The sequence below is a fragment of the Scyliorhinus torazame genome, chromosome 1, assembly GCF_047496885.1.
Source record: "Scyliorhinus torazame isolate Kashiwa2021f chromosome 1, sScyTor2.1, whole genome shotgun sequence".
Classification (NCBI taxonomy): domain Eukaryota; kingdom Metazoa; phylum Chordata; class Chondrichthyes; order Carcharhiniformes; family Scyliorhinidae; genus Scyliorhinus; species Scyliorhinus torazame.
In genome coordinates this window covers 379,231,885-379,253,300 of record NC_092707.1, presented here as the reverse complement: position 1 = coordinate 379,253,300, position 21,416 = coordinate 379,231,885, and the positions used below count along the sequence as shown (strand labels likewise).

Below are 21,416 nucleotides of genomic sequence, written 5' to 3'. Positions count from 1 at the left end.
CGAGGATCCAGTTGCAGAGTGGGGAGCCAAGTCCTAGGTTTTGGAGCTTTGATATGAGCTTGGCTGGGATTATTGTGTTGAAGGCGGAGCTGTAGTCAATCAATAGGAGTCTAATGTAGGAGTCCTTGTTTTCGAGATGCTCTAGGGATGAGTGTAGGGCCAGGGAAATGGTGTCTGATGTGGACCGGTTGCAGCGGTATGCAAATTGCAGTGGATCAAGGCGTTCTGGGAGTATGGAGGTGATGCGCTTCATGATCAATCTCTAGAAGCACATCATTACGACTGAAGTCAGGGCCACTGGTATGTAGTCATTGAGGCGCGTTGCCTGGTTCTTCTTTGGTACCGGTATGATGGTGGTCTTCTTGAAGTAGGTGGGGAGCTCGGAGTGGAGTAGGGACAGGTTAAAGATGTCCGTGAATACCTCTGCCAGCTGGTCCGCGCAGGCTCTGAGTGCACGACCAAGGATCCCGTCTGGGCCCGTCGCCTTCCGAGGGTTCACTTTCAGGAAGGCCAATCTGACTTTGGAAGCTGTGATGGTGGGTATGGGTGAATTATGGGCTGCTGGGGCACTTGCCAGCGGATTGTTGGTTACTTGCTCGAACCAAGCATAGAATGCATTGAGTTCATCGGGGAGGGGTGCGCTGCTGCCAGAGATACTGTTCGGCTTCGCTTTGTAGCCCGTTATGTTGTTTAGTCCTTGCCACAACCGCCGAGAGTCTGTCTGTGACTCTAGCTTGGTTTGATATTCTCTCTTGGCATTCCGGATGGCTTTGCGGAGGTTGTACCTGGATTTCTTGTATAGGTCAGGGTCGTCTGCCTTGAACGCCTCAGATCTGTCCTTCAGTAGGGAGTCAATCTCGCGATTGAGCCATGGTTTCCGGTTGGGGAACGCACGTACTGCTTTCTTTGGCACGCAGTCGTCCACATATTTGCTGATGAAGTCTGTGACGGTGGTGGCATACTAATTTAAGTTGGTCGCTGAGTTCTTAAATATGGACCAGTCCACTGTCTCTAAGCAGTCACGTAAGAGCTCTTCTGTCTCCTCGGACCAGCACTGCACAACCTTCTTAGCTGGATTCTCCCGCTTGAGTTTCTGCTTGGGCGAAGGAGCACCGTCTTATGGTCTGATTTCCCTAAGTGCGGTGGGGGATGGAACGGTAGGCGCCCTTGATTTTTGAGTAGCAGTGGTCAAGAGTGTTGTCGCCCCTGGTGGGACAGGAGATGTGCTGGTGGAATTTTGGCAGTACACTCTTGAGGTTGGCCTTGTTGAAGTCTCCGGCCACGATGAACAAGGCCTCCGGGTGTTCTGTTTCGTAGTTGTTTATTACTGTGTATAGTTCATCCAGCGCCTTCCTCACTACTGCCTGGGATGGGATGTAGACCGCTGTGATAATGGCTGAAGTGAACTCACGTGGAAGATAATATGGGCGGCACTTCACGGTCAGGTATTCCAGGTCTGGGAGCAGTAGGTCGCCAGAGTCGCCACATCCAAGCACCAGGAGGAGTTGATGAGGAGGCGCACCCCTCCACCCTTCGCTTTGCCTGATGATGCCGTGCGGTCCGCCCGGTGAATTGAGAAGCCTTCAGGTTGTATGGCACAGTCCGGTGAGGCAGGGGTGAGCCCTGTCTCTGTGAAACAGAGCACACAACAGTCTCTTACTTCCCTCTGAGAGGTAAGTCTGGCGTTAAGTTCATCCAGCTTGTTTTCGATCGCTTGGACGTTTGCCAGGAGTATGCTGGGGAGAGGGGTCTTGAAACCGCGTTGCTTCAGTCGTGCCAATACATTGCAAATATCTTGTATCCAGTCAGGATGACTTGTGGAATGCAACAACTTTCTTGACGTAGATCATTTGAATTTGCACCTGTTTGCTGATTGTTGAGAATGTAAAGCCCCACCCTTTCTACAGGTGGAGGTTTCAATTTGATTTTCATTTTGGTGGCAACACCCTCACGACGTAATGTTCTGCTGGCAACAAGCTATTCAAATGGCGATGATGTAACTGAGCTAAAGGGTTTACCAATAGCAAGGAAAACTGAGAGGAAAGAAAGGCAATGTGGTGCACTGACACCTTTGTTTGCTAATATCACCATGTAAGTCTGACATAAACTGTTTCGAGTTAAAGCCACATTCTTCCTGGATTGGATTCGAGCCAAACTAGAGGGGATTGTATTTGCAGCACTCTTGTGCACACATGTGTATGCAAGTCAGTAATCTAAATTATCTAACAGCATTATTTTAACATCAGTGTTAACCAAAATGGGTGACCAGCAGATGTAAATTAGCACCAATTACAGAATTTAGGCCAGTGTGATCATAATTCTGCTTCTCATTTCTTATGGTATGTAGTGTCTTTGATAGGTCAAATATACTGCAGTTTCTGCATTGATGTGACATCATTTTTGCATTGCATCAATGCACACCTACCAATATTCTAAAAATAATCTTAATTGTCACAAGTAGGCTTACATTAACACTGCAATGAGGTTACTGTGAAAATCCCCTAGTCGCCACATTCCGGCGCCTGTTCGGGTCCACTGAGGGAGAATTCAGAATGTCCAAATTACCTAGCAACACGTCTTTCGGGACTTGTAGGAGGAAAACCGAGCACCCGGAGGAAACCCACTCAGACACGGAGAATGTGCAGTCTCCACACAGACAGTGACCCAAGCCGGGAATCAAACCTGGGACCCTGCCGCTGTGAAGCAACAGTGCTAACCATTGTGCTTATAATACTTTGTAGTAATTTTAATTTTTGGCAATATGTAGAAGGGGTGATATTGGATTAGTCAACAAACTCTAATCTGGGCAGCATGGTGGCGCAGTGATTAGCACTGCAGTCTCACGGCGCCGAGGTCCCAGGTTCGATCCCAGCTCTGGTTCACTGTCCTTGTGGAGTTTGCACATTCTCCCCGTGTTTGCGTGGGTTTCACCCCCACAACACAAAGATGTGCAGGGTAGGTGGATTGGACACGCTAAATTTCCCCTTAATTGGAAATAATTAATTGGGTACTCTAAATTTATATTTTAAAAAACCTCTAATCTGCCTTTGTACAGTGAAATATAAAAAGCTGGCTGCATAGTTCACTACTGGCGTCAAACTGGTATCTTTAGTACAACGGCAACATCGCATAGTCAGATCATCAACATTAATAAATATGCATTAAATCTTGCCAAAAGTTAGGGGCTGAGGAGGGGAGGGTCTCGGAAATATATAAGGAACTGATGGAGTGGGAAGGGGTCCTAATTGGGGAGGTGAAGAGGACGAGCTGGGAGGAGAGTCCGGGTTATGGGAGAAGGCCCTGAGGAGAGTCAATGCATCCTTGTTGTGTGCCAGGCTTAGCCTGATCCAGTTCAAGGTGTCCACAGGGCTCGTATGACTGTGGCCCGGATGACTAGGTTTTTTGATGAGGTGGAGGATAGGTGTGCGCGGTGTGGGGAAGGTCCTGCGAATCATGTACATATGTTTTGGGCGTGTCTGAGGCGGAGGGGATTCTGGCAGGAATTTTCAGATGCCATGTCAGAGGTCCTGGAAGGAAGGGTGACTGCGTGTCCAGAGGTGGCAATATTTGGAGTGTCGGAAGATCCGGGAGTCCAGGGGGGAAGAGAGGCCGACGTTTTGGCCTTTGCCTCCCTGGTGACCTGGAGACGGGAGACGGATTTTGCTGGGATGGAGGGACTCCACAAGTCGGGGGTTTGGGTCAGTGACATGGCAGGGTTTCTTAGGCTCGAGAAGATTAAGTTTGCCTTGAGGGGTTCTTTACAGGGGTTCGCTCATGGTGGCAGCCGTTCATCGACTTCTGCAAGGAAAATTGACCGTCAGCTTGGAGGGTGGTGGGGGGGGGGGGCATGGAAGTGATGATTAAGGGCAGGGAATCTAATGTATGGGTAGTTAGGGTTTAGGGCTGGGGGAGTTGGGTGTGTTACTGTGGGGTTTCTGCATGTGTTGGATCTCTGTTGTTTAAAATGTTAAAATTATAAATGGCTCAATAAAATCGTTTTGAAAAAAAAGTCTTGCCAAAAGTTGACATTGTATGATCAGCTGCTTTTGGCCTGACGCACTGTATTATATGAATTTTTTTTAAAAAGGAAGTGGCCTACTGCATCTTGGTTAATATTTATATGTCAACCAACATCAATAAAACAGATTATCCGGTCGCTATCACACTGGTGTTTGTGGAAGCTTACTGTCTGCAAATTGACTGTGGCGCTTCCTACCTTAATGATAGTGACGTTAATGTGATGACCCCCCCCCCCCAACACCAAAGAGGTGTTTCCCAGGAGCTTTCTAAAATAAGACAGCAAGCCACACAGGGTGGTGTTGGTCAGATGCTCAAATCCTTGAGGAGTGCCTTGAAGGAGATACATCAGACAAATGTAATTCATTGCATGGAAAGCATTTTGGGATGTCATGAGTTCAAGAAGGGCACAATATAAATGTTGTTTTTTCTTTTCTATTCCCACAGGTAGGGCTTATCTCGGTTACACTTCCTAGAGGCCAGATTCAAACTGATACAAGTAAAGATCAGGAAATGTGCTGTCCTTCACAGCGCACTGTGTGTGGGGGGGGGGGGGGGGGGGGGGGAGAGAGAATCTACAAATTTGTACTATGGCTGTAAGAAGGCCATTCACCCAGCAGGTATCAGCCAGGCCCAATGCTCTCCTCACCAGATGTCACACAAACACACTTTCCCAGCATAGACCACAGCAGTAGAGGCCATGCTTAACCCACACATTTGGGGATTAAACTGAGCTGGAATAAGTTAACTCACTGTAGACTCAGGAACAAACCAAGGGGATTCTTCCCTGGTGTGTGCAGCTCAGTTCCTGATTGGATAAACTTGCTGGGTCATGAAGGGAGTCAAAATTCCAGACTACTACATTGTTTTGGTGCTACTGATGTAAGCTTTAAGGTTTTGCTCAATATTCAAGTCATAGCATAGTGAACACAATGACTTACAGAGAGGAAGAGGCACCGTAGTAGTAAATCCTGAGGCCCCTTTAAATAAATGGGACTGAATATTAACTCCTGTATCTTTCAAGAATGCACAGCAACATGGTTATGTTAAGGGGCGGTCATGCCTCACTAACTTGATCGAGTTTTTTGAGGAGGTTACAAAGGTGATTGATGAGGGGAGGGCGGTGGATGTTATTTACATGGACTTCAGTAAAGCCTTTGACAAGGTGCCTCATGGCAGACTGGTACAAAAGGTGAAGTCACACGGGATCAGAGGTGAGGTGATAAGATGGATACAGAACTGGCTCGGTCACAGAAGGCAAAGGGTAGCAGTAGAAGGGTGCTTTTCTGAATGGAAGGTTGTGACTAGCGGTGTTTCACAGGGATCTGTGCTGGGGCCTCTTGTTTGTAGTATACATAAACGATTTGGAGAAAAATGTAGTTGGTCTGATTAGCAAGTGCGTGGATGACACCAAGGTTGTTGGAGTGTCAGTGTTGAGGATTGTCGGAGGATACAGCAGAACATAGATAGGTTGGAGACTTGGGCAGAGAAATGGCAAATGGAGTTTAATCCGGACAAATGTGAGGTAATGCATTTTGGTAGGTCTAACATAGAGGGGAAATATACCGTAAATGGCAAAACTCTTAGGAATATAGAAAGTCCGAGAGTTCTGGGTGTGCAGATCTTTGAAAGTGACAACACAAGTGAACAAGGTAGTCAAGAAAGTAGACAGAATGCTTGCCTTCATTGGACGGGGCATCAAACATAAAACTGACAAGTCATGCTACAGTTGTATAGAACCTTGGTAAGGTCGCACGTGGAATATTGTGCACGATTCTGGTCGCCACACTACCAGAAGGATGTGGAGGCTTTGGAGAGGGTGCATAGGAGCTTTACCAGGAAGTTGCCTGATCTGGAGGGTGTTCGCTATGCAGAGAGGCTGAATAGACTTGGACTGTTTTCATTAGAACAACGGAGGTTGAGGTGTGACCTGATAGAGGTCTACAAGATTGAGGGGCATGGATAGAGTGGATGGGCAGGCACTCTTTCCCAGGGTGGAGGGGACAGTCACCAGGGGGCTTAGGTTTAAGGTCCGTGGGGCAAAGCTTAGAGGAGATGTGCGAGGCAGGTCTTGTGCGCAGCGGGTGGTGAGTGCCTGGAATGCGTTGCCAGGGGAGGTTGTGGAAGCAGATACATTAACAGCATTCAAAAGGCATCTTGACAAACACATGGATAGGATGGGTATAGAGGGATACGGCACAAGGAAGTGCCGAGGGTTTTGGCCAAGGGTTGGTATCATGACAGGTACAGGCTTGGAGGACCGAAGGGCCTGTTTCTGTGCTGTATTGTTCTTTGACACTAACAGGAAATTGTTTTCTAAGCTCTGGTATGGATCCCTCTCCTTGTGAAATTGAGTTCAAGAACCTTGCCCCCTTTTTCTTGAATCCCATCTCACTCCACCTTAACTGAACAATCTTTTCAAGCCCAGTATCCCACTTGGCAGCTCTACCCTCTGACTTTCGATTACTGTTTTCACCCTCCTCCTTCCTCTCCCCCAACAGAGGTTGATCTGAGGGGTAGAGCCACTGAGCTCTTCTTGGCCAACATCATCTCGCCTGTCACCTTGCCAACTCTCTGCCTTCCTGCACAAGTCTCTTAAGAACCTTCCTCTTCTGATTCACTCTTTAAAAAACAATATTACATTGGCTCTTCAACATCCTCCTCTCCTTTGTAAACTTTGCTAATGTTCCAAGTGATAGACTTTCCTATAAGAAATCCATGTTGTCACTGTTTGGGCAATGAACTCATTTCAAACTGATGATTTGTGCTTTCCAGTGAGAAATTTTAATAAAACCACTACTTCTCGTCTCTGAAGTTGTCAAGCTTTTCTGTTAATTAGCGACAGGACCACTGAGACTATAAGCAATGTAGTGGTGCCTCCTGGTGGACTATGAAATATTGCGCTGCTTCCGAGCAGGACCTCCACTGGCTTCTGTGCTCCAGGGTAAATTCACCTTCTCATTTTGCAAACTGGATCGAAGCCAGTTGATCTCAGAGTAACTTATGACACACATCTGGCTGTGCAATCGTAAGTTCTGTATCCCTTGTGTTCTCTCTCTCCCGGAAATTTTGTAGAGGCCGGCAGGTACCTGTTCTGGTCTGGATGTGGGTTAGGTATTAAAGTCGGTTACCGACTTTACCTGTCGGTAAACAGGTACCTGTTCACCCTGCTGTGAGCTGGACAGAAACTTACTGAAGACAACTGGAAACCTGCTAGACCTTAAACACCCCCCCCCCCCCCCCCCAACTCCCATTCCACTGTCTCGAGTTCAAAGAATTGAAGATCCTCAATTGTGAGGAGTGCCAAAGGCCTTGAATAATATTCTTTGTGGAAAAAAGGATTGAGGACACACAATTAAAACATGCTTGGATATGCACTGAGAAATACTCTTAACTACAGGGCTATGGACCAGGAGCTGATGATGGCTGATGGGTGTGTCCAGAACCAGGGGTCACAATCTGAGGATTATGGGTAAACCATTTCGGACAGAGATGAGGAGCCATTTCTTCACCCAAAGAGTGGTGAACCTGTGGAATTCATTACCGCAGGAAGTAGTTGTTGCTAAAATATTGAATATATTCAAGAGGTGGCTGGATATAGCACTTGGGGAGAATGGGATCAAAGGCTATGGGGAGAAAGCAGGATTAGGCTATTGAGTTGGATGATCAGCCATGATCGTGATGAATGGCGGAGCAGACTCGAAGGGCCAAAAGGCTCCTCCTGCTCCTATCTTCTATGTATGTAAATAGATTGGGGTTGGATAACCTTTTTTGGTTGAAAAGACATAATGGGCAGAATGGCCTCCCTCTGTACCATACGTTTTCTATGTTTCCACGTGAACCAGGCACTAACAAATTGAAAGGCACGATTTTAAAACGTTTTTTGAGCACCCAATTCTTTTTATCCATTTAAGGAGTAATTTAGTGTGGTAAATCCACCTACCCTGCACATCTTTGGGTTGTGGGGGTGAGACCCATGCAGACAAGGAGAGAATGTGCAAACTCCACACACACAGTGACCCGGGGCCGCAATCAAACTGGGTCTTCGGCGCCATGTTCGGGTACACAGGGAGAATTCAGAATATCCAATTCATCTAACAGCACGTCTTTTGGGACTTGTGGAAGGAAACTGGAGCACCCGGAGGAAACCCATACAGACACTGGGAGAACAGTGCAGACTCATCACACAGTGACCCAAGCCGTGAATCGAACCTGAGACCCTGGCGCTGTGAAGCAACAGTGCTACCCTCTGTGCTATCGTGCCACCCATAAGAGACTTCCAGGTGCTCTGTTGCAGAGGGATCTGGGGATCCTCGTTCATGGGTCACAGAAAACTAGCATGCAGGCACAGCAGATAATAAAGGAAGCAGGGCGACATGTGTTACAATGGTTTACACTGCTGCCTAAGGCGCTGAGGATCCAGGTTCGAATCCCGGCCCTGGGTCACTGTCCGTGTGGAGTTTGCACATTCTCCAATTGTCTGTGTGGGTTTCACCCACAAAGATGTGCAGGTTAGGTGGATTGGCCAAGTTAAATTGCCCCTTGATTGGAAAAAAAATAATTGTGTACTGTAAATTTATTTTTAAAAAGTAAATAAATAATGAAAGCAAATGGAGTGTTGGCATTTATAGCTAAAGGAATAGAATATAAAGGTGAGGCAGTGTTGTTGCAACTATACAAGGCATTGGTGAGGCCACACCTGGAGTATTGTGCACGGTTTTGGTCCCCTTATTTGAGGAAAGATGTAGTGGCGTTGGAGGCAGTTCAGAGGGTGTTCACCAAGTTGATTCTAGAGATGAGGGGTTTGTCGTATGAGGAGAGATTGAATAGTTTAGGCCTATACGCTCTAGAATGTAGGAGAATGAGGGGAGATGAAATTGAGGTATACAAGATGGTATAAGGTATGGGTAAAATAGACATGGAGCGGATGTTTCCTCTTGTGGGGTATTCTAGAATGAGAGGTCATTGTCTGAGGATAAGACATAGCAAATTTAAAACAGAGTTGAGGAGAAACTACTTCTCCCAAAGGGTTGTGAATCTGTGGAATTCGCTCCCCCAGAGTGCGGTGGATGCTGAGACAGTGAATAAATTTATGGAGGAGTTTGACAGATTTTTATTTGGTAATGGGTTGACGGGTTATGGAGAACGGGCAGGATGGCCAGGATGATATCAGCCCTGATCGAATGGCCGAGCAGATTCGATGGGCCAAATGGTCTAATTCTGTTCCTATATCTTATGAACTTATCCTTCTTTTAAATGTTCTTTTGTTTTTAAAAATGTTTTCCAAATAAGGGGCAATTTAGCGTGGTCAATCCACCCACCTTGCACATCATTGGGTTGTGAGGGTGAGACCCATGCAGACATGGGGCGGGATAAAACCCGAGTCCTTGGCGCATTGAGGCAGCAGTGCTAACCATTGTGCCCAAATCAACACAGTGCAGATGCATAAATTCATAAGATGGCCCATGTGTTGGTTTGGGCTCACGTGTGACATTCCCAATTGAATGGCTGGCGATAATCACTAAGTAGCCTCATTGTTGGAGAAATGCCACAACCTACTGGATGCTAATGGTGCTTATGGAACGAATCAGTACCTTCAGCAATAGAGTGAGGAATTTGAAGGCGGAATGAAATTAAGTGTGGTGTCGATATTGTAGAACATGCAAGATTTAATTTTGTTCTTTTCTGTCTTCAGAGATTTACATTGGAAGAGCAGTGACTGAGGAGACAAAATGGTATGTAATTGTCTTTCACAAAATAGCCACTTTCCTATGTTTAATGACATGAGCTTGCTATTAGATCAGCAATTCTGATACTTCCTATGTTCCATTCCCTCTCCTACAATATTCTAATGCAAAGCTTCTCTGGTGTATATGTTAACTCATAAAAATTTTTTTTTTTTTAAAGTGGCCAATTCTTTTTTTTTTTACCTACACTGCACATCTTTGGGTTGTGGAAGTGAGACCCAGCAGACACTGGGAGAATGTGCAAACTCCACATGGACAATGACCCAGGGCCGGGATCGAACCCGGGTCCTCAGCGCTGTGAGGCAGCAGTGCTAACCACTGTGCCACCGTGCCGCCCCATGTTCACTCATTTATTAATGTTAAGAAAGTATTTCCTAGCAAGTGAACTGATTATAATGAACTGATTATAATGGGATTCTCCCATCTCTGGTGTACCATGGCTGCAGTATGTGATATTTACAGGATGCCCTGAGGTAACGCTCCAAGCTTTCTTGACAGCCCCATAACCATCTAGAAGGACAGAGGCAGCATGGGAACACCAGTACCTTCAGCTTCCTCTTTGAGTCTCATGCCATCCTGACTTTTTTTTTCTTTTTTATAAATTAAAGTACCCAATCCTATTTTTTTTCCAATTAAGGGGCAATTTAGCGTAGCCATTCCACCTATCCTGCACATCTTTGGGTTGTGGGAGTGAAACATATTATATTACTTACTCTTTGAACCAGCCGAGTTTATGAAATAAACACTAATCTTCTTTTAAAGATTAACTAATTTAATGAGTAATATAAATAATATTCTGTGAATCCTTTGTACTTAATACTCAACTGGTAAAAGAAATAAAATACAGTAAAGATAACTAACAATACAATGTAATAATGAAATAACTTCTAACTTCTCTCTCTCTAGCTAATATATGTCTTGTCTGTTCACTCTCCTGAAGCACACTCTCTCAGAAAGAGCAGGAAAGTCATTCTTATACCATCTGATAGTGAGACATCTAGTGTTGAAATTACTGTCCTACATTTACATACATTGATCATGTATATTCATATAGAGATCACTACAAGACCCAGCAGACACTGGGAGAATGTTCACACTCCACATGGACAGTGACCCGGGGTCGGGATTGAAACTGGGTCCACGGCGCCATGAGGCACTAGTGCTAACCACTGCACCACCGTGCTGTCCCTGACATTGACAATCTATCACTGTTCCTGTTCCTTCATTTAACACCGTGTCGGAGATACTCTGTGTAGATTTGGATCCATGTCCACTGGTGGCCATATTTGGGGTGTTGAGGGCAGCATGGTGGCGCCGAGGTCCCACGTTCGATCCCGGCTCTGCATCACTGTCCGTGTGGAGTTTGCACATTCTCCCTGTGGTTGTGTGGGTTTCACCCCCACAACCCAAAGATGTGCAAGGTAGGTGGATTGAACATGCTAAATTGCCCCTTAATTGGAAAATAAATTAATTGGGTACACTAAATTAAAAATAAATAAATAAATATTTGGGGTGTTGGATTCGCTGGTGACACAGTCTGGGATAAAGGTGGATGTCCTCGCCTTTGCCTCATCGATAGCCCGGAGGCGAATTCTGCTTGGGTGGAGGTCTCCTACTCCGCCTCATGCCTCGGCTTGGCTGGGTGACCTCATGTCATTTCTGAATTTGGACGAGGTCAAATACACCATCAGGAGGTCGGTGGAGAGGTTCTACCGAAGATGGCAGCCATTCATGTCCTTTTTGAAGGAGTTGATCACTGTGCCCTGTTAAATTAATTCAGTGTTATGTGTGTTTTTGCTTTTTTGTTTTTCTCTTCTATTGTGTATTCCTGTTGATTGTTTTGGGTTGTTTTGATTAATATGGAATTTTAAAAATAAACGTATTTAAAAAAGAAAAGAAAATAACATCCCAAGTCCTTTTGTATGATCTTTCTTCTGAAACTAGAACTTCAGCTTTGACCAGGGTGCGGCTGCCACTCTCCCAGTTGGGGCCCTCTCTGACGGACTTACTCTCAGCAATGCAGCGAATGGAGGTATCGTTATTGAAAACATTCAGCAAAACTCCCCAGTTGCAAGAGCTGGTACTTTGAAGAAAGGTAACTATTGCTTTTATTTTGCATGTATGATTATAAATATTAAATGCCGGAGGTATTACAGACCTAGAATCAAAATCAAACTAATAGATAAAAAGTCATTAACTTCAAAGTTTGTTGGTGCCATGCTTTTTTCAGCTCGGAAAAGGTTGCTCGAGTGTCTGATATTGCTGACAGCACAGGTGCCTACATTCCCTTCCCTATACAATGCCTCGTGTGCTCTCCATTACCATCCTGGCATCTTTAAGAATCAAAAGGTCTTCCTTTCTCTCACTGTCCAGCTTATTAGCCTGCTCATGGAGGTGACCACCCAATTGGGCGGAATGAATTCCATACTCTGTGGTAAACTCTAAGGTAAGTTGATTTGTACTCCTCCAAGCTTGGAGCTGTGCTATCCAGTCTTGCTACCAGATGGCCTACATCCTCTAAGTCAGCACTTGAGACTTCTGCAGCAGAGCTAGTATGCGGTCTTGTCCTTTAGTGAGCTGGTTCCTGTGGTGACCTTTTTCCTTACCGGAGCTCCTGCCCATGTGTGGCCTGTGATTTATCAGTCCAGAGGCGGGTTCTGTAAGTCAATGACAAACACCAGCAGCGAGAAGCCAATTGGAGTTGTTAATGAAGCAATTAGCAGGCATGTTCTGATAGCAGTGGAATTTTACCCGTGGTCTGAAGGATCTCTGCAGTGTATGCAGCTTGTTGCCTTACAGGGGCTGAGTGCACATGGAAGGTGGAAACACTATAAAAATAATATGCAACCTGAACTATAAAGATGCAAATGGGCAAACCTAACGTTATCTGCAGGCAGAGGGTTGCAAATGTATGATTATCCCTGGAGACTGATGGCACGGATAATGTTGATGATGATGTTGTGGCATGGCGGCACGGTGGAGCAGTAGTTAGCACTGCTACCTACGGCGCTGAGGACCCAGGTTGGATCCTGGCCCCAGGTCACTGTCTGTGTGGAGTTTGCACATTCTCCCAGTGTCTGCGTGGGTCTCGCCCCCACAACCCAAAAGATGTGCAGATTAGGTGGATTGGCCACGCTAAATTGCCCCTTAATTGGGAAGAAAAATCGGGTACTCTAAATTTAAATTTAAAAAAAATGATGTTGTGGCTGCCATTTCTTCCGCCTGTTTCATGCCTCCATTTTGTTGCACCCTCTCTTGTCCCATTCATCCCAGCAGCATTCTCACTGCAGGCGTTATGAAGGCTCTCATGATCAAATGCTCTGACTCACCCTCCCCGTTTCGCAGCCTGGCTCTGCCTCCAATTGAACTGTGATCGCAGAGGTGCCCTCAGCGATTAGAGCCCTCTTAATTGGGCCTCTCAAGGAAGATTGTACTGTCAGTCCTGCTGTGGTGGCAATCGGGTTTGCAACCTGAAAATGGTCCCCAAGTCCAGCAAAAACCTAACTTCAGGCCAATTAGTCTCCTGTCCACTGTTTAGACTAGAGCCTGCAAGCAGCATCAGAGAACGTGGACGTCTTGTCTGGTCTTCCCAGCCACCTCCTTTTTAAAAAAAAATATATTTTATTGAAATTTTTCAAACAGAAATTTTCCGTTTTTACAACTTAATAAAGGAATATACATTAAACGTTATTTAAATAATATATTAAACTAACAAAAAATGAAAAAAAGAGATAAACAAAAAGCAAATATCAACAACTGGCAAAAAACAAAAACACGGGATAATATTCCCCCCCCCCCCCCCCCCCCCCCCCCCGGTTGCTGCTGCTGTCTTTTCTGTTTTTCCATTATCGTTCCGCGAGATAGTCAAGGAACGGTTGCCACCGCCTGGTGAACCCCTGAGCCGATCCTCTTAACGCATATTTTATTCATTCCAGTCTTATGAACCCTGCCATGTCGTTTATCCAGGCCTCTACGCCCGGGGGCTTCTCTTCCTTCCACATAAGTAGAATCCTTCGCGGGCTACTAGGGACGCAAAGGCCAAGACGTCGGCCTCTTTCGCCTCCTGCACTCCCGGTTCTTCTGCAACCCCAAATATAGCTAACTCCCAGCCTGGTTTGACCCGGACCCCCACCACCTTTGAAATCACACTTGCCACACCCTCCCAGAACTCATGCAGTGTCGGACACGACCAGAACATGTGGGTGTGGTTTGCCGGGCTTCCTGAGCACCTTCCACATCTATCCTCCACCCCGAAAAACCTGCTCAGTCTTGCTCCTGGCATATGTGCTCTATGTAGGACCTTAAATTGAAGCAGGCTAAGCCTGGCACACGAGGACGAGGAATTTACCCTACTTAGGGCATCTGCCCACAGCCCCTCTTCCCATTTTCCCTTCAGCTCCTCTACCATCGCCTCCCCCTCGTCTCTCATCTCCCTGTATATTTCGGACACTTTACCTTCTCCAACCCATGCCTCCGAAATCACTCTATCCTGGATCCCTTGCATCGGGAGCTGCGGAAATTCCCTCACCTGTTGCCTCGTAAATGCCCTCACTTGCATGTATCGGAAAGCATTCCCTGGTGGCAACTTATATTTTTCTTCCAATGCTCCCAGACTCGCAAACGTCCCGTCTACAAACAGGTCCTTCAGCTTCCTAATTCCTGCTCGCTGCCAACATTGAAATCCCCCATCTATCCTCCCTGGGACGAACCTGTGGTTATTCCTTATCGGGGACCACACCGAGGCACCCGTCACTCCCCTGTGTCGTCTCTACTGCCCCCAGATCTTCAAGGTCGCCACCACCACTGGGTTTGTGGTGTACCTTTTTGGGGAGAATGGTAGCGGCGCCGTCACCAGCGATTTTAGACTCGTTCCTTTACAGGACTCTGTAGCCTTTTCCACGCCGCACCTTCTTCTTCCCTCATCCACTTACAGACCATCGACACATTGGCGGCCCAATAGTAGTCACTCAGACTCGGCAGTGCCAATCCCCCTCTGTCCCTACTGCGCTGCAGGAACCCCCTCTTTACCCTCGGGGTCTTTCCCGCCCACACAAAGCTCATAATACTCCTGTCTATTTTTTTGAAAAAGGCCTTTGTAATCAGGATGGGGAGGCACTGAAACACGAAAAGAAACCTCGGGAGGACCACCATTTTAACCGCCTGTACTCTGCCCGCCAATGACAGGGGCACCATATCCCACCTCTTAAAGTCCTCCTCCATCTGCTCTACCAGTCGCGTCAGGTTAAGTTTGTGTAGGGTTCCCCAGTTCCTGGCCACCTGAATCCCCAGGTATTGAAAATTCCCTGTCCCTCTCAGCGGCAGAGCATCTATCCCCCTGCCCTGTTCCCCGGGGTGCATCACAAAAAGCTCACTCTTTCCCATATTTAATTTGTATCCCGAGAACGCTCCAAACTCCCTGAGTATCTTCATTACCTCTGGCATCCCCTCTACCGGGTCCACCACATTTAGCAGTAAATCATCTGCATATAGTGACACTCGATGTTCCTCTCCCCCTCTAAGCACCCCCCTCCACCTCTTAGAGTCCCTCAGCGCTATGGCCAATGGTTCAATTGCCAACGTGAACAGTAACGGGGACAGGGGGCACCCTTGTCTTGTACCCCTATGTAATCGAAAGTATTCTGATCTTTGCCTGTTTGTAACGACGCTTGCCACCGGAGCCCCGTACAGGAGTCTAACTCATCCCCGAACCCAAATCTCTTCAGCACCTCCCACAGATAGTCCCACTCCACCCTATCGAATGCCTTCTCTGCATCCATCGCCACCACTATCTCTGCCTCCCCTCCGGTGGGGGCATCATCATCACCCCCAGCAGCCTTCGTACATTGGCATTCAATTGTCTCCCCTTTACAAACCCTGTCTGGTCGTCATGTACCACCCCTGGGACACAATCCTCTATCCTTGTCGCCATCACTTTGGCCAGCAGTTTTGCGTCTACGTTTAGGAGGGAGATGGGCCTGTATGACCCGCACTGCAGCAGGTCTTTGTCTCGTTTCAGAATTAGCGATATCGTCGCCTCCGACATTGTCGGGGGTAATGTCCCCCTTTCCTTAGCCTCATTGAATGTTCTCGCCAGAAGCGGGTCCAGCAGGTCCATATACTTCCTATAAAATTCCACCGGGAACCCGTCTGGTCCCGGGGCCTTCCCTGCTTGCATGTTCCCTATTCCTTTGATCACCTCATCCAGCTCAATCTGCGCCCCCAGACCTGCCACCTCCTGCCCCTCCACCCTCGGGAATGCTAGCTGATCCAAAAAATGTATCATTCCTTCTTTCCCCTCCGGGGGTTGGGACTTGTACAGCCTCTCATAAAATGTCTTGAACACCTCGTTCACTTTCCCTACTCTCTGCTCCATCTTTCCCGTTTTGTCCCTAACTCCTCCGATCTCTCTCGCCGCCCCCCCTCTTCCGAAGTTGTTGGGCCAGCAGCCGGCTCGCCTTTTCCCTATATTCATACTGTATCCCCTGTGCCTTCCTCCACTGTGTCTCTGCCTTTCCCATGGTCAGCAGGTCAAACTCCGTCTGTAATCTTCGTCTTTCCCTGTATAGCCCTTCGTCTGGGGCCTCCGCATACTTCTTATCCACCCTCAAAATTTCCTCACTAATCTCTCTCTTTCTTTACCCTCTTGTTTCCCCTTGTGGGCTCTGATGGAAATCAGCTCTCCTCTAACCACCGCCTTCAGCGCTTCCCATACTACCCCCACCTGGAACTCCCCACCATCATTGACCTCCAGGTATCTTTCGATACATCCCCTCACCCTTCCGCATACCCCCTCGTCCGCCAGTAGTCCCATGTCTAATCGCCAGAGTGGGCGCTGCTCCCTTTCCTCTCCTAGTTCTAGATCCACCCAATGTGGGGCATGATCTGACACGGCTATAGCCGAGTACTCAGTTCCTGCCACCTTCGGATCAGTGCCCTTCCCAAAACAAAAAAGTCTATCCGGGAGTATACCTTATGGACGTGGGAGAAAAAGGAAAACTCTTTACCCATCGGTCTGGCGAATCTCCACTGATCTACTCCCCCCATTTGTTCCATAAATCCCTTAAGCACCTTGGCCGCTGCCGGCCTTCTCCCGGTCCTGGGGCGACATTCTCCGACCCCCCGCCGGGTCGGAGAATCGCCAGGGGCTGGCGTGAATCCCGCCCCCGCCGGTTGCCGAAGTCTCCGGCACCGGAGATTCGGCGGGGGTGGGAATTGCACCACGCCAGTTGGCAGGTCCCCCCGCTCGATTCTCCGGCCCGGATGGGCCGAAATTCCTCACCTTTGGGGTGGCGCGATGCCCGGCGCCAGTCGGCGGACATCGCGCCGTTTTTGGAGAATTTCGCCCCTGGATCTGGACCGGTCCAGCACTGTGTTGAAGTCCCCCCCCCCCCCCATTAACAAGTTTCCCACTTCCAGCTCCGGGATACGTCCCAGCATTCGCTTCATGAATCCCGTATCATCCCAGTTCGGGGCATATACGTTCACCAGCACAACCGCCTCACCCTGCAATCTGCCACTCACCATCACATATCTGCCCCCACTATCCACCACTATGGTCTTAGCTTCGAACGATACACGTTTCCCCACTAGTATTGCCACCCCTCTGTTTTTCGCGTCCAACCCTGAGTGGAATACCTGTCCCACCCATCCTTTCCTTAGTCTAATCTGATCCGCCAACTTCAGGTGCTTCTCCTGGAGCATAACTACGTCCGCCTTCAGTCTCTTTAAGTGCGCAAACACCCTTGCCCTCTTAATCGGCCCATTTAAACCTCTCCCATTCCACGTGATCAGCCGAATTGGGGGGCCATTTACCCCCCCCCCCCCCCCCCCCCCCTCGTCGACTAACCATCCCGCTTTTTAAGCCATCTTCTCACCCAGGTATCACGCACCCATCTGTCCCCCAGACGGCGCCCTCCCGTCCCGACCACCTCGTCTCGTATCAGCTCCCCCTTGCCCTCAGCAGCAGCAACCCAGTTAATCCCCCCCCCCAGCTAGATCCCCCTCTAGCTTGATTACTCCCACCATATTGCTTCCGGAAGTCAGCTAACTCTGGCTGACCTCGGCTTCCCCCGTTCATTCTTTGACCTCCCTGCGTGTGAGGCTCCCTTCCTTCCTGCGCCCCTTTTCCTGCTATAATTTCCATAGCGCGGGAAAATACCCGCGCTTTTCTCTCTGCCCTGCCCCTAATGGCGCAGTTCCCTCATTCCCCGTCCAACATTATTATACAGTAGCCCTCCCTCTCCCCACTTTACATTTCTGTGCCACCACCTCGCTACCTCCCTCCGGACATCAATTTCTCAAGTCTAGTCCAATTTCTCATCCTGAATAAATGTCCATGCCTCCTCCGCCGTCTCGAAGTAGTGGTGTTTGCCCTGATGCGTGACCCACAGTCTCGCCGGCTGCAGCATCCCAAATTTGACTTTCTTCCTATGGAGCACCGCCTTGGCCCGGTTGAAACTCGCCCTCCTTCTCGCCACCTCCGCACTCCAGTCTTGATACACGCGTATCACCGCGTTCTCCCATTTGCTACTCCGTGTCTTCATAGCCCAGCTCAGGACCATCTCTCTGTCCCTGTAGCGATGGAACTTCACCACTATTGCTCTTGGTGTTTCCCCTGCCTTTAGTCTTCTCACAAGGACCCGGTACGCTCCCTCCACTTCCAGAGGGCCCATTGGGGCCTCAGCTCCCATTAGAGTATGGAGCATCGTACTCACATACGCCCCAGCATCAGCTCCCTCTGTTCCTTCGGGGAGACCTAAAATCCGTAAGTTCTTCCTCCTCGAGCTGTTCTCCAGGGCTTCCAGCCTTTCTATGCACCTCTTATGTAGTGCCTCGTGCGTCTCTGTTTTTACCACCAGGCCCTGGATCTCATCTTCGTTCTCGGCTGCCTTTGCCTTCACTCCATGGAACTCCATCGCCTGGACCTTTTGTGTTTCCTTTAGTCTCTCGATTGCCAGTAACATCGGCGCCAACACTTCTTTCTTGAGCTCCTCCACACATTGTCGGAGGAACTCCTGGTGTTCCGGGCCCCATACCATCTGGGCTTCCTCGGCCGCCATCTTGCTTCTCCCTTCTCTTTTCTGCCGCTGCTCCAAAGGATCCTCCGCAATCTGGCCACTACTGTCGCTCCTTTCCATCCACACCAGGGGGGACTCCTTCCTTTGTCACCTCACAGTGGGTTTGGCCGAAAAAAGTTCCCGTTGGGGCTCCCGATAAGAGCCCAAAAGTCCGTTGAAACGGGAGGTGCCGAAACGTGTCGCTTAGCGATGCATTGCCGCAACCGGAAGACTCAGCCACCTCCTTTAATATGCAAAGTATCACTGCTGTCTACAGCCAGAATGCATCTTCCGTTTTACGAGGTGCTGACTGTCATTAAACATGTCTGATTTCCTCCACCCATCCCTCCCCCCAGTGACCTCGGGCCAGATCAAACCCGAGTCCATATCTGATGATTCTTAACACTAATCAAATAGTAATCAATCATTCAGTTAATTGAAATGAAATGAAAATCGCTTATTGTCACAAGTAGGCTTCAAATGAAGTTACTGAAAGCCCCTAGTCGCCACATTCCAGCGCCTGTTCGGGGAGGCTGGAACGGGAATTGAACCCGCGCTGCTGGCCTGCCTCGGTCTGCTTTAAAAGCCAGCTATTTAGCCCTGTGCTAAACCTAATTTGTTGCAACGTTATCCAATCCTTTGCACTTCTTCACCCAAGCATATCTATTTCCAGCCTAGTCTAATAATTATTTTAAAAGGCACTTACCTCATGGTCAGGAAAGCTTGCTATGGTAATACTCATGAGATGAAATTGGCTTTCTTCTCAGAGTTCTGAGCCCTGGAGTGGACTGGCAATAGGCCATGTCCTGTTATTGATTCATTGACATGTCGGTGCTGAAGATGAATTTCCACCTGCAAAGACATCTGAGGGATGTAGTATCTTCCTTTGCTACTGTTTGAGAAAAAGCAAATTCATTCTGTGTGCGCTCCTTTAATCCCACTAGTACGAGCAAAGAAAATATAGATGTAAGAGATCTGTTAGAAGAACCGACCGTATGAACTCATCTAAGACACTTCAGGGTACATTTTGACAAGTGGCAATAAAAATTGAAAAAGATGTAAAATGGGTTGCTGGCTCATTTTACATTATTGCACCAAGTTTAAACTTGCCCCTTAATTCCGTGAGAGTTAACCCTCGATGCTATTTAAGCCTGAGGTGCTGTCTTGGATATTACAGGACCCAATCTCTCCAAACCAGCCCTAAGACTTGCAGTCAGCATTGCGACACAGGAATCAATTATTGGCCTGGAGGCCTCTGCATGCAGTGGAATGTTTGCAGATGTTTCGGGAGCCACCAGGTGCTCCAAGATATACTGCATTGTGAATCATTCTCTGAATGGTGCTGTACAGTAAAATTTTCGAGTCAATTCCAGCCAACTGCTGTGGATCTTCTGAGAGTGTGCTGCATGCCTCCACACGTGCTCTGCTAACATCCTTATTTTCGTGGCAGAATGCCGGAGATCTAAGTCTGCAAAAAAGAAAAAAGGAACTGATGTTTTCTAAATCTCTGTCCAGCAACATCAGGTTTCACTCCACAACTGCTTCCTTGCATTCCATGTCATACCCAATATAAATTTCTCATTTATATTATCTACTTTCCCGAAGTGTGTCTCCGCTTGCAGATTTCTTCCCAAGTCGCCGGCTCTCTCCCGCACGCCAGCTCTCTTTCTCTCTCTCTCTCCTGACTCTCTTCTGCTTGCTGTTTTTTCCTTCTCCCTGGCTCTCTCCCACTTGTCAGCTGCAGGCTCTTGCCACTCACTGGCTCCATGGTTCTCACTGGCTCGCTCGCACCCGCTGAATATAGGTATAAGAATTTAGGAATGTGCAATATTTCAATTTAGAGCTCATAAATTTTCAATGTTTTTTGCTGATGAGAGAAGCCCTACAGAATCTAACTACAGCTTTTATATTAGTTGTAATGGGAAAATCTGATTCGCTTCAAGTTGTTTCACTTAAGGTCACAATTTTCAGGAACGGAACTGCAAAATTAAGTGAGGAATTTCTGTACTCTTCCACAGCAGTGCTTTTCCATGTATGTTCACCTTCTGCTTTTCATTATCAAGGCAATTTTCAATCAAACTAACTAATCTTCCAGTCATTGCACAAGCTTTAATCTTTTCTCAAATCCACAGATGTGGAACTTTTCCAGCCGGTTCTGAATATCAAAGTAAATTATATCCATTGGATAGCCCTCGGGTTATATGACAGTTTGATATCCTAGCCACTTCTGCAAAATGTTGAATCCCAACATGTCTCAATGTATATGATAAATTTGCTGGTGCTTATTTCCATATTCAACTATTGAGTAAATGCTATTGTAACAGATTTTATTGGCTGGAAGCATGTGGTACATGTTACTGTATTAAAGAAAATAAAAACTGATCTTCATTGTCTTACAGGTGATAAACTGAATGCAGTAACAATACATTTTGACAATCTAGACAGTGCAGAGGTTAGCAAAATACTGAAATATTCAGAACCATACAAAACAAGTCTAAAACTCAATTCAAATGAAGAACTCCAGAGTCCAGATTACAGATACAGCTCTCCTGGCATGGTAAAAAAAAAAGTTTTTTTATACCGATATATTCAATTC

General features: G+C 47.5%; 1 protein-coding gene across 1 annotated transcript in view; it reads left to right on the top strand.

Annotated features, from left to right (window-relative positions):
• LOC140426881 (neuroblast differentiation-associated protein AHNAK) overlaps window positions 1–21,416 on the top strand; it is a 60,980-nt gene that overhangs the window by 24,928 nt on the left and 14,636 nt on the right. Inside the window, exons 2-4 of the mRNA XM_072512135.1 lie at window positions 9,713–9,752; window positions 11,709–11,859; window positions 21,220–21,377. Of these exons, the coding sequence (XP_072368236.1) occupies window positions 9,750–9,752; window positions 11,709–11,859; window positions 21,220–21,377 (312 nt within the window). The 5' untranslated portion in view covers window positions 9,713–9,749. The remainder of the gene's footprint in view (window positions 1–9,712; window positions 9,753–11,708; window positions 11,860–21,219; window positions 21,378–21,416) is intronic.